This window comes from Molothrus aeneus, chromosome 1, assembly GCF_037042795.1.
Source record: "Molothrus aeneus isolate 106 chromosome 1, BPBGC_Maene_1.0, whole genome shotgun sequence".
NCBI lineage: Eukaryota > Metazoa > Chordata > Aves > Passeriformes > Icteridae > Molothrus > Molothrus aeneus.
In genome coordinates, this window is record NC_089646.1 from 46,543,626 (window position 1) to 46,555,958 (window position 12,333).

The following is a 12,333-nucleotide window of genomic DNA, read 5'->3' on the forward strand; positions in this document are numbered from 1 at the left end:
CTTCCAAAGCGTTGAAGAAAATAAAACAATCTTAGCTGCATTGTGGTCTATGACTCCTTGATTGCACTGTTAATGTTCACTCTACTGTATTAGAGCTGTATCATGTGGGGGTTTTTTTCAATCTTAGCATACCCACAGAGACTAAATTCCATAGAAGTTCTTTCAAAGCAAATCCAGTTTTCTCTTTCCTTCTGCACAGTACCAATATCCATCATCTAGTTCCTCAATTCACAGCTCTGTACTAATGTACCTTGAGGCTTCAAAGAGAGTTGGTTACTGTAATGCTGTTTATAGCTATCTCCATCTTCCTGGTTGAGTCTGCAGGATTATTTAAGTGTGGTCAGTATGTGAGGTCTCCTAAGTACACAAAATGTTCTCTTCTTCCTGCTTACAAATTCTTTACTATTATTGTGGTTTCATGCATATAGTTGAAAACCATTTTGAGAGCTGACACATTTATATTCTTGTGGTATGATTCAAAAAAATGTTACCTCATCAAATCCAGTAAACAAAAAAAGTGGGAATTTATTACCCCCAAGCCTTTTAAAAAAGAAACCTCCCTCAGCTTGTATCAAAACAACTGATACTGCAGAATATGCAGAAATTAATCTTTTAAATTTCTTATGTGGAACCCTCCTTTTAAAATAACTAAAGCTACTACCTCTTTTCAGTTAAGTTGAACATTTAACATCATTACACTTGGCTCCCACTTCTGTGGTTTAGACACTGTAGATATTTCACTTCAGGTGTTTCAGAACTGTTGTATTAATGATGGTGATGTTGAGATTTTGTTACACACACACAAAAAAAAAAATCAAGTCTTAATGATGCTGCAATTTTGTCATGAATAAATCCCCTTGATTACCTTTTTTCCCCTGCAGCAGAACTCTTTTATTTCCCTAGCTGCCAATTTTAGGATAAGTACACAGAAGTTCAGCATGTATGCGCAGAAGAAAATACAGTACAACCTGCTCATTACAAGCACTGGAAGGGAACTCTCAGTGCTCTGCATGGTGCAAACTGCAGTCCTGGTACAATGAGGCTTTGTATATGATAAACAACTTCATGGAGTAAAGACACTTCAACAGACAGTCTGCTAATGCTACAGGTTTGTCAGTGATCCCTTGTGGTTGCTGCTTTCTGCTGCTGGTCACAGGCAGCAATGCAGAGGCCCCATCTGACCAAGCTGGATGAGTCTCAGCATGGGATTTACAGAACAAAGATATGGTTCAATGCAGCTTTCTTCTTTCTGGCTGCAGAGGGGCAGAAGAGGATGCCAGTGTAGGATGCTGTATGCATACACATGTATGTTTCAAGTTTAATAAAGCCCTTTCTGGTGTTTTCCTCCTCATTCTTTGGATCTTTCCTCACAGTTCACAAGTAGAGAGGTCAATGAGCATGCAGCAGGCGACTGCTGTCAGTCAGATTCTGACTTGTCATTAGATTTGGATGATTTATGCTTCCTCTTTTTCTTCTTCTTCTTTTCTTTCTTTTTCTTTTCCTTTTTTCTCTTTTTCTTCTTGTGTTTATGTTCTGAGGAAGTGGAGCTGCTGCCATCTTCATCATCGTCATCACTGTCATCACTGCTATCAGATTCTGAGGTAGAGTCCTCCAGGAGCTGCTTCAGTTGCTGTATCCTGAGTTTAAAATACGTGAATGAGAATCCTTTCTAGCTTGTCTTTCCCCCCTAGCTTTCATCCTTCCTTCCTGGCTTGAGGAATGGTTGAGCTGCATGCAAAGGGCAGGGGAACGCTTCCTCTTTGGCTTAATTACGCTCTCATTACAGATAATATCATGGACTGATAAAAGCAACTCCTTTGAGACAAGCAGATGTTCTGCTTTCAGGGACTTTCCATCCCATTGGATAGGAAAGGCAGACTAGCTTATTAGCTTATTTATGTGTGCAAAAAAATAAGGCAATAGCTAACACCAGCCCACCTGGCGGTAAGAAGTTCTATGCTTATCCCTACAGAGGCATATTGGGATTAGGATATTATGACATTCATTGTCCTGCTGATACAGAGAGGATGGCAGTGAAGCTGACAGAGCAGGCTCTACTCTGGATGCAGAAGTATTTTTGAAAGGCACTGTTCTTTTGAATTCTCAAGGACTAGGGACAAAGTATTTGCTTATTTTATTGTTGTCTTCTGTATCCTCTTCAAGGATTCCTCTCCAAGAGTGCTGCTCTATGGGCTACCTATAGTTTGTTCAGTTATCCCACTGAAGCAGTTCAAGCAAGAAAGCAGCAAAAACTGCCACTTTATGCACTAAATAATGACCTCACAAAAGTAGCAATATCAGTTGCCTAGAACTAGCTTTCTAAACCCCCACTTCATTTCTACTGAAAACATTCTGACAAACCACATTTTAGAAAACACCTCAGTGAAGTCAGTGAAAGAAAAAAATCAAACTCTTTTTTCAGGCCTAAACCAAAACCACACCTAAGTACCTGAATATCATGGCATAAATGCTTACAACTGCTCTTTAAACTTTGTTTTGGGGAGAATACAAAAGCTGAAGAATTGAAGTGATTGGAAGTACAAAAGAGTGATTATTTAGAAAGTAGAAATGCATTAGTCTATCAACATAAAGAAACTGCCATTAAAAAAACCTTCTGAACTAAAAATAAGCTCCTATAAAAAGGTCACCTATACATTAGTGCCACATTACCAAAATAAAAACTAAATTGAAAATGCTGTTTACTACAGATACACTCACCTCTTTTCTTTTTCATGACGCTTATTTTCCCTTATTATATCATACATTGGATCTTCATGTGCCTTTAAAATGGAAAACAGGAAATGCAATGTTATCACCAATGGTTTTATCTCCTAAAAAAATAAACCAAAGCAACCAAATGTGAGAGGCTTTTATCAAAAGACGGAATATGCTTAGCAAGCTCTTAATTCACTGTCAGCACTGCTCACCTGAACTTTTCCTGTATTTGCTTTAGGGAAAGGTTTTCTAGCTACATCTCCAAAGAAGGGTACCTTCCTTAGGTATGCATGTCCCTACCTCTTCAATCACAGCCAACTATGAGAATCCCATACATAATCTGTGGGAATAGCTAGACTTAGATAGAATACTCAAGTTCAAAATAATGATCTGTACCCTTACAGTACATTTTAAAAATCTGGATATAAACAAACAGGAATACAGGAGTAAGGAATATAAGCTATGGATAGTGAAGCTGAAGTTGTTCCATCATGCTATGCACTAAAATTACTGGTTCTAAAATCAAATTAAGTGTGCATTGCAGCAAAAGATAGCTGTGAAGGAAGACAGCAAATAAACTTTGCAGACATTTAAGGTGGGTTCATGCCATGCAAGAATGCAGAAAAAAAGGTGGGGTAGTCATTTCTGTTGGAAGATTAAGCAAACAAGTCCAACAGAGAGGAGAGATGGCCGATGCTGACCAGAGGTGGGAACTGAAATTTCAGGAGCAAATGAAAGATGTTGGGAATGCACCATGAAGGGCCTTGGACATACAACAACAGTTTGATGCAACAAAGAAGCCCGAGGGAAAATGAAGACTAGAGGCAGTCTGGTCATTGGAAAGAGCTAATAATACTCTTTGCAGTTGCATACAATCAGTAACAATCCAGAACTTGGACAGACTAAGCCAAGATTACATTTTTCAAGGACAGAAATGAGAACATAAGACATGATGTGATGACAGCTTGAAATATAGGTCAATGATGCAGAGCAACAGAAATTGTTAAAGAGATCACACAGGAAGAATCTGCAGAACTGAGATGTAGCTTCATGCAGCAAGAGATCAGATTTGTAGACAATGACTGGATAACAGACCTAGACAACAGCATTCATGATGTGGTTGTTCACAGTGAGAGCAGAAGGCTTGAAGCAGCTGTAATGTGGGCAGCTCAAGCACGACTAAACATTTTTTGTTATGTTGACATTTTAATCACGAAAAGAAAAATAATGGTTGAAACAGGTTCTTGAAGATTTCCAATTTATACGTAAAAATTATTAATTTTCCTCTTGAAGAGTAGATTTTCTGCAAAGTAGTCAAACATCCAACCACACCTGTAGCTTTTTCTGTATTAGGAGATTTTCGGCATCTATGCTATACTAGAGACAGAGAAAAAGTCCTTAATAAGGCATCATCTAACAGGCTTATCTTCAGTTGCAAGATTATGCATTATCAGTACTAAAAAATACAAGCAGTAATACTACAATATTGGTACTCACTACTCTAAATTGTTCCAACTTCTGATTGCCTTTAATAAAGAATGGGCATTCCTTATCTCCTGTTCTGTGTCCATAACGTTTACATCTCCAACCTTAAAAAAAAAAAAGCAGCAGTGAATTGCACCTCTGAGACAGATCAGAAGAAGAAGAAGCATAAAGAAGCCAAAACCACATTTCTACAAAATATTTTCAATCTGTTGGAAGAAACAGAGAAATACAACCACTATGTTGATAAATGTAACATCCATAAAATACTAGGCTATTACAGCCTTCAAGCTACTGTATGCTTTTCTATCAATATGATGTGAATCTACCTGGACTTCATCATCTGTCCACCAGACATTCTGCCCTCCCACAGTGTAAATGGATGGTATATGATGGTCTAATGACATCTGGAATATTTTCAGCCTTACACTGCATAACTTTGACTTCTTTTCCCAAAGGCATCCAAAGCCCTTTGGTTGGGGCATGTGCCAGGAATTCTCGTGCACTTTCATTGCCTGGTACATCAGGTATGCAGTCTTCTGGTTTTGTTTCATTCTCCTATGAAAAAAAAGCAGAAAGATAAGGACAATAAAATAACTTCCTTTTTTTAACTTTGCTAGAATTAATACTGCAAGTGTACAGACCTTCACTTTATAGGAAACATATTTCCCCCATTATCTTTTTTCCTAGTAACACACAAAAGATTGAAAATACTTGACCCTTTCTTTTTTTCTCACCCTTGAATTTTGCAGCCAGAACTTTGCTGTACAGGAATTTCAATCCTTCTCATCCATTTATTTGAATAAATAATAGAAATGAAAACTTAACACAAAGCAGAGACTTTGTTATCCTCTTCCTGCTAGAAAGACATAACAATTATGAGGAAGCCTTTACAACACGGAGCAGTTATTTTTTAGTTTAAAAACACTACTTCATGGCTTAGGTATATAAATTTGGCAAAAGTAATGATCATGATGAAAGAATTGTATTGGCCTAAGAAAATAGAGAAGAATCCTGAAAAGATGTCATTCAAACCAAAAATCTGCTTTCCATAAATGGCTCCCCTCTATCCACACTATTAAATACTGAATGAAGTATGCTAAGAGATGATGATGAAAGACCTGGTCTCCTTCTATCTGATCCTGGGCATTCCCTTCTGGATCACCAAGACAAAGTGGTCAGCTTGTAATGATTCTCTGAGTTTTTCCTGGGAAGCACTTACTTCTTGATGTAATTTATATAGGTATCACAGACACTTAAACACCTAAAGAACACGTTTTGTGAAAATCCCTCATAATCCTAGAAAATGACTGCTTTTTACCAACCTTAATTAGCCCAGGGGGAGGTTTCTCATAGCTGAAAAGCAATAGAGATATTGTTACTCTGCAGCTTAGCACAGACAAATAAATTGAAAAAATACATTTTTTCAGTGGTATTGAGTTAAAGCCTTCAGCTCATATTTTTCCTAAAATTTTACCCTATAACTTATTACTAAGAACTAGAGCAGAGCATGGATACAGCAAGCTGAGAGACAGATTTATCATATTAGTACACATGTCTAACATCCTTCAGATTCATATTCTTGTGGGAGCGCAACTACTTCCTGGGCATATGTGGTACATTTGATCTAGCTTCAATACCATACATGCATAACTCTCTTTTTTTGCTGCACCCCTCCCCAAGGTCTCCAAACTTCTTTACTCCAGCACTGCTGAATCACAGACATAGCCAGCTGAAACTGTCAAGTCAGACAGTTCCTTACATCTAGCTTTGCCAGCCAAACCTAATACATAAAAATTTCATCATCTTCTCTGCATTAAACCTAAAGACAGAGCCCTACTGACCAAAGTACCATATTTTCTGCAGCATTTCTTTGGAGTCAACAGTAGATAAAACATTTGCTAAAATCCAAGTAGCAAACAGGCACTCCATAGAGCACACAGCAACTGAGATAATGCATGTGCTAAGGAGTTAAATGCCAAGGCATTTTACAAAATGGTCCTGGAGGTAAAGAATACACATTACTTAGAAAGATGCATGTCTGTATAACTGAATTTGTACTGGGTATTTTCCCCCCTCAAATCCCATCTGTATTTAAACAGATACGCTATTTTCTGTAATCTGCTGCCTTAGTGTAGAGTGATCTTAGAAGAGAACTGAGATTTTTTTTGGGGTTGTTTTCCAATGAAACAAGAAGAACAGCACTGTGCAAACCCAGAGTCCCAAAATCTTCTGCTTTATGGCAGACTCTTTTCAACAGGACTCTCCAGACATTATCCACATATTAACTCAGCAGGACACAAAATGTTTGTACCGGCTGTGCATAATTTTAGGCCATAAGTTTGATGGCATAGGCAATATTTCATCGGTTTAGCTGTGCACACACAGACACCCCTACATACCTATAGGATTGCTAGGCACAATCATACTAATACAATCAGAACAGCAGGGTGGTTAAACTGTGTTCATCCCATCTTTATAACAATAACTTTGGAGTGCTTTTTGGCGCATTTAATAACAAACTGATTTTCAGTTGCACGTGGAAAAGAAAAAAACCAAAATCATGTTCTTGTATACCTTCTGACCTTTTTATTCCGTTAAAACCATAATTCCTTTTCGGTGAAAAAACATAAACCTTTACAGCACCTTTTTATCCCGATTTCTTTTTTTTTTTTTAGTCCATTCTAGTGGAACAACCTCTGCTCCTATGCTGCATCTGTCAGACTTGGAGGAACCCGGGAGAGCCTGTGCCCCAACAAGCCCTTCATAAATCACCAAGCAACTCTGCAAGTGGCCCCGAACTCCTTCTGCCGGCTCACCCCTAAAGGGACAGGGGAGAAATAATCACCACCCCCCGCAAAAAACCCCAAACCCTGCACTGGAAATGAGCCCCAAATGCCGGCGGGGTGCGCTCAGGGCAGGGCAGGGCCGGGGCGGGAGCCGCGGGCAGCCTCCCCTCCTCCGCTCCTTACAAAGACTCCAAGTGCTGGATCTTCTGCAGCTGCTGCGCCTCCTGCCTCTTCCGCTTCCTCTCATGCCGGTCCTGGGTCCTGCCGCCGCTCGCCGCGGGCTCCGCATGGCTCCTGGCCCGCGCCTGGCTGCCCCTCGCCGCCGCCTCCTCCTCCGCTCCCTCCTCCTCGTCCTGCCCCGGCCCCCTGGGCGCCCGCTGGGCCATGGGCGCGGCGGCCACAGCCGCGGCGGACGGCGGGGCCCCGGCGACGCCCCCTGCCCGCCCTCTGCATCCCGGTTTCCGGCCGAGCTCCGACTTCCTCCGGCGCCGGCAGCCCCGGCTCCCCGCCCCTCACGGAGCCGGGCGGGCGCGGGGCTCCCTCGCCGCAGTAGCTTCAGGCAACCTCGGCAGCTTACCGGGGGTTCGGAGTGACGTGCGGAGTGTTGTGCCTTCCAAACACCGATATATTAAAAAAAGCAACCAAAAAAAAAGAAAACAAAAAAAATCCCCAAAAAACCCCAAAACCAAAACCAACCAACCAACCAACGAAAAACCCCGACCCACCCAACGTCTCAATTATTCCTGCCGTGCAGGAGGCTGCACTCCGGTCCGGTGAGACCCCACCTGCAGTGCTGCATCCAGCTCTGGGGTCCCCAGATATAAAACCGCTGGAACAAGTTCAGAGGAGGCCACCAAGCTGATGAGAGGGATGGAGCACCTTTCGTGTGAGGAAAGGATTGGAGAATTGGGATTGTTCAGCCTGTAGGAGGCTCTGGGATGACCTAACTGTGGCCTTCAGAACCTGAAGGGAGCTACAAGAACGCTGGAGAGGAACTTTACACAAGGGTGTGTAGTGACAGGACAAAGGCAAGTGGATTAAAACTGAAACAGAGGAAGTTTTATTAAGATTAGCTAATGGGAAGAAATTCTTCACTGTGAGGGTAGTGAGACATTTGCACAGGTTGCCCAGAGAAATTGTGTCTGCCCCATCCCTGGCAGTCTTCAAGGCCGGGTTTGTGTGACTCAGAGCAATGTTGCCTAGTGGAAGGTGTCCCTGCCCCTGTAAGGAGGTTGGAACTAGGTGATCTTTAAGGTCCCTTCCAACTCAAAGCCTTCTGTGATTCTTCACCAGGACTGACAGGTGTATGGATACGCATGGAGGAACATTGGCATAGGCTGGCTATGAGGTGTCAAGGAGCAGGTGTCTCCAGGGCGGAGGGAAGGCTGAGGGGGTTGCTTCCCTCTCCAAGGATGCCACTGAGGGGCCTCTGAGGTTGGGGAAGGGGACTGGGCATGCAAGGAGGGCCCCATCATGGTGCTCACTGGACATTCTTTACTGTGAGGGTGGCGAGGTACTGGAACAGGTTCCCCAGGGAAATTGTGGATGCCCCATTCTTAGTAGTGCCCAAAGCCAGGCTGGATGGAGCACTGAGCAACCTGGTGTAGTGAAAGGTGTCACTGCCTGTGGCAAGGGAGTTGGAACTAGATGATCTTAAAGGCCCTGTCCAGCCCAAACCATTCTATGGTTCTATGATTCTATGCTTGCCAGTGCCCAAAATACGTGTGGCTGGAGGGTGGAGAAGGTCAGCATGCAAGCCAAAACCCAGAGCTGGGTTTGGTTTTTCTTTCTTTTATTTGTTTTTTAGGGGGTAGGTTGCTGTTTTGGAAGGTACATGTTGGTTACGGGGCAAGGTTCTAACGCCAAAAGATCTCTAAACAGAGACTTTATTTTGGAAGCAAACCCAGGCAGGTCTGGCTTGGGCCATGCTGCTGTGGTGGGACCTAGCTGACAAGCAAAGGGCAACCTGCTCTTCAGTGTATGAGCACCAATGGAGAGGCCAATCTACTCCCAGCCTTGCAGTTTCCTGCCTCGGCTGTGGTCTCTCTATTGGAGGATGAGCAGCAGAGGTAGATCAGTATTGGGAAGGCAAAGTTTAACTTTCTACTTTTGTTTCATGCTGAAATTCAAGGGCACATGAGATTTTGGGAATTGCTTAAGAGCTGAGTGAAAGGCAAAAAATATATATCTTAGAAGTTCAGGAATTGAAGGTGTTTTTAACTGTGAACATTGTGGTGCTTCAAAAGTGCACATCAAAGGCAAAGGATGGTAATTGCTGTTACAGCACCCTGTGATTCTGAAGTGCAGTAAGACAAGCATGGTCCTGAGAATGCTTATCTTTTATAAGGCAAAAAGCAATCTTACACATGATCTGACAATGTAATATTGTTAATCAAGCACTACTTTAATATTACTTTAGCTTTTACTTGGTAAAACCTTATCTGGGATGAACCTTCATGTGTCATTTTTCTCACTTGCTTTCAGTTAAGTGGCTGCCATTGTAACTTCAGATCCCAGGAAACTATTTTTGTCCAATTAAGTGCCACAGTCCTTTTCAAGGCAAAAGGTGCTTATTTTAATGTTTAAACAAAATAACCTAGCTTTTGCAAGACATGACACTAATATTCACTATTGATGAAGATTTTTATTTAATGTGCCACATTTTGTAGGTTTACTGGCCCTGGAAAGAATGCAGTGGCCATTCTTTCCCAGAACAACACTCAGCAGCAAAGCAACATAACCTTGCAGATAGACTTATCAAAAAAACCCAACTCCTGCTCTACATAAACTAACTCCAACCTATCCATCCGGCTGAGATGTCATAAGATGGTGCATAAGTTTTGAGTAAACCATTTTCATTCCCCCCTTGGGTTTGTAGACAGCTTGTGTATTTTCCTTAGCAGTGTGCTTTTGGCAGTAGACTTTCCGTGGGCCTAAACTCAGAACAGGCTGAATTGCTGGCATGTCTTGAAAAGGCAGATCACAGCAGATGACTCGAGGTGCAAAACTCTATTATAGACCTCTTGTCTAAAGGCTTAGAGGCAAAATCAGTATATTTGCTAATATGAGTTAAATATCTGTGTATGAGCCAAATGCAAGGTGATGTGGTTTAATATAATCCGCTGTGAAACAGGTTAAGGAGATGACTTGATGCTTGCTGGAGGCTAAGAGATTTGCTGCTGTGACACTCCTAGCATGTGGGAACATGTCAAATTGCAATCACTCCCTTACATGGCCACGTATCTTCAAGCAACAAGTGAGGTAGGAGAAATATTTTTGGGTGTTGCAATTACATTTTAAATGTCTGAAAGAACTTAGGTGAGACACATTATCAAAATTTCACTCTGTTTAGGGAAATGGCAATAGTTACTAAGTATTACCAATAGTTAGGAACGAGCTGGACTGATGCCTACTAAATAGAGACTTTATCTTGGAAGCAAACTGAAGTGATATAATAGAGTTTTTTTGCCCCCCCCTTTCAGGCTGATGTTGTTATTTTCAAGTGCCTTTTTACTTCACTTTTTCAAACCCACAGAGTAGTCAGACTCTGAAACAGCTTTCCAGCGTGATAGGACAGTGACAGAAAACCTATTATGATTCCAAGATGCAGTGTTTCCCAGTTCATGAATGGTATTCTGTGGCAGAGGTGTGTGCAACAGCAAAGAAGACAGGAGTTCTCTAGAAACCCTGCCAGTCTTGCTTTCATATACTTTTTACTGTCCTCACTTGGCTGAAGTAAGAAGACTTCTGCCAGTTTGGAGAAGGTAAGGGCCTGGCTAACATGGCCTCAGGTTCAATGACTTCAGCCTTGACAGAATAATCTAATTGAGGCACAAATTGAGGAATGAAATGCATGGTCTCAACAGAAGTGAGGGGTTCCAATGGAGGCAGACAAACAGATCATAATATATAGAACCCCCTTCTTACTGTTAAATCAATGGATGGGATTTTGGCTGTGTGGCTTGTGTCCCAGTGGCTTGGACAGCCAGGCTGTAATTTCTGATCAGATCAGGACTTTTGCATGTCATCTTTACTGCAGTAACTTAATGGGGAGCACAGGAGTTAAAATCCAATAGATACATAAACCTGCCCAGACACAGTGGTTTAAATGTCTTCTTCAGTTTGGTACAAATAATTTTCAGTGCATTTTCTCATCTGTCTTGGAAATTAACTTTATCACTTTATTACCAGTCTTAGAAGTACCAAGGTCAGGCTTTTTTTAGTGAGAGGAGATTATTTAAAGCTGTAGGTAGCTCCAAAATTTCTTTTTTTCCTCCTTTGCTGAGAAGAAACCCTGGATTCCTGTGTTGCACACTTACCCAAGAAGGCAATTGCTTTCATATCAGTCCTTAGGAGAGATCCAAACAAAATGAATTGTGAAAAGAAGGGAATAGAAAAAAAAAAAAAGTTACTTTTCTTTCTATTTATTCTGAAGCAAAGGCATTCAGTATCTGTAAATTGCTTAAATCCATTCTATTTAAAGGGTTTATATTAACTGAGGGTCTGGTTCCTGGTACTTAGAAGGGTATTTATTTAAAGCTGTGGATTGGGTTTCTTTTCCTTTATATGAATGCAGTGCTTCAGACATTTCAAGAAGTTAATTTTTTGGGGAAATTTTGTCTTACAACTGGTGTCATGGAACTGTAATTCCAGCTTGATCCAAACATCTAAGCAGAACCATTAATTGCTGTTGCAATGTGAAGTATCTGAAAAGCTGTCATTTTTCATGGCATCCACTACAACTTTATATATAATGTTTCAGCTACCAGCGATAATTCTGGGATCAAATGTATTTACATCTATGTCATCCCATGGGCATCAGTATTCCTGTGAGAGTGTAGCCCTGGCAGAATGTCAGCCAGTCTGCTTTTCTCCATTTTTGGCTGGCTAGAGCTTTGGGCCAGGATCTGTTTCTGATTATGTGTCAGATATTACGCATGAGAGAGGAAGCCAGAACCTGTGTTAGGCTTCATGGGAAGTTAAGCACCTCCTAATGGGATCCAGAAAAAGCAGATCTGAGCAGGCTGAGCAGAGCACAGTCCAAATCCAGCATGGCCAGCCCATGGCTTCCTGAAGCTAGATGGAGACATTCAGAACAGAGTGAGTCTAAGCTCTGCACCACTTCTGACCACAGGGAAGGCTGCCTCAGAACAGCAGTGGCCCTTTAACCACCTGGGAACCTCTGCTATTAGGAGCGGTGCTGACGTTCTTTCTTACAGAGAAAAGTTTTGTCTGAAGTGGAAATGCTAGCAGTTTCTTTTGATACTAGTTTAGCAATTAGAAAATTTGGTTCCCTCCTTGGTCTGGGTATTCAGTGATGGGAGGTTCTGTGTCACTGGAATAAAAT

The 12,333-nt window shown here is 41.7% G+C and overlaps 1 protein-coding gene across 2 annotated transcripts; it reads right to left on the minus strand.

Moving 5' to 3' along the window:
- Positions 1-500: 500 nt before the first annotated feature.
- RP9 (RP9 pre-mRNA splicing factor) lies at positions 501-7,399 on the minus strand. Of its 2 annotated transcripts, none has more exons than XM_066556377.1 (6): positions 7,170-7,399; positions 5,523-5,553; positions 4,626-4,755; positions 4,213-4,304; positions 2,719-2,780; positions 501-1,637 (listed from the first exon to the last, which is right to left on the minus strand). In XM_066556377.1, the coding sequence occupies exons 1-6, from the start codon at positions 7,370-7,372 to the stop codon at positions 1,418-1,420; spliced, it is 738 nt and encodes a 245-aa protein (XP_066412474.1). In that variant the 5' UTR covers positions 7,373-7,399; the 3' UTR covers positions 501-1,417. The 2 variants fall into 2 exon arrangements, with proteins under 2 accessions (XP_066412474.1, XP_066412465.1); XM_066556368.1 differs by having other exon boundaries at positions 2,719-2,831.
- Between the last annotated feature and the right edge of the window lie 4,934 nt (positions 7,400-12,333).

What these genes read in the sequence shown, in the direction of transcription:
- RP9 (XM_066556368.1), bottom strand. Translation starts at nt 7,372, where the DNA reads ATGGCCCAGCGGGCGCCCAGGGGGCCGGGGCAGGACGAGGAGGAGGGA. An exon ending in AGTTGGAACAATTTAGAGTA is followed by an intron (nt 2,832 to 4,212) that starts GTGAGTACCAAT and finishes TTATTTTTTTAG; the next exon opens with GAGATAAAACCATTGGTGAT. An exon ending in CGTCATGAAAAAGAAAAGAG is followed by an intron (nt 1,638 to 2,718) that starts GTGAGTGTATCT and finishes TTTTAAACTCAG; the next exon opens with GATACAGCAACTGAAGCAGC.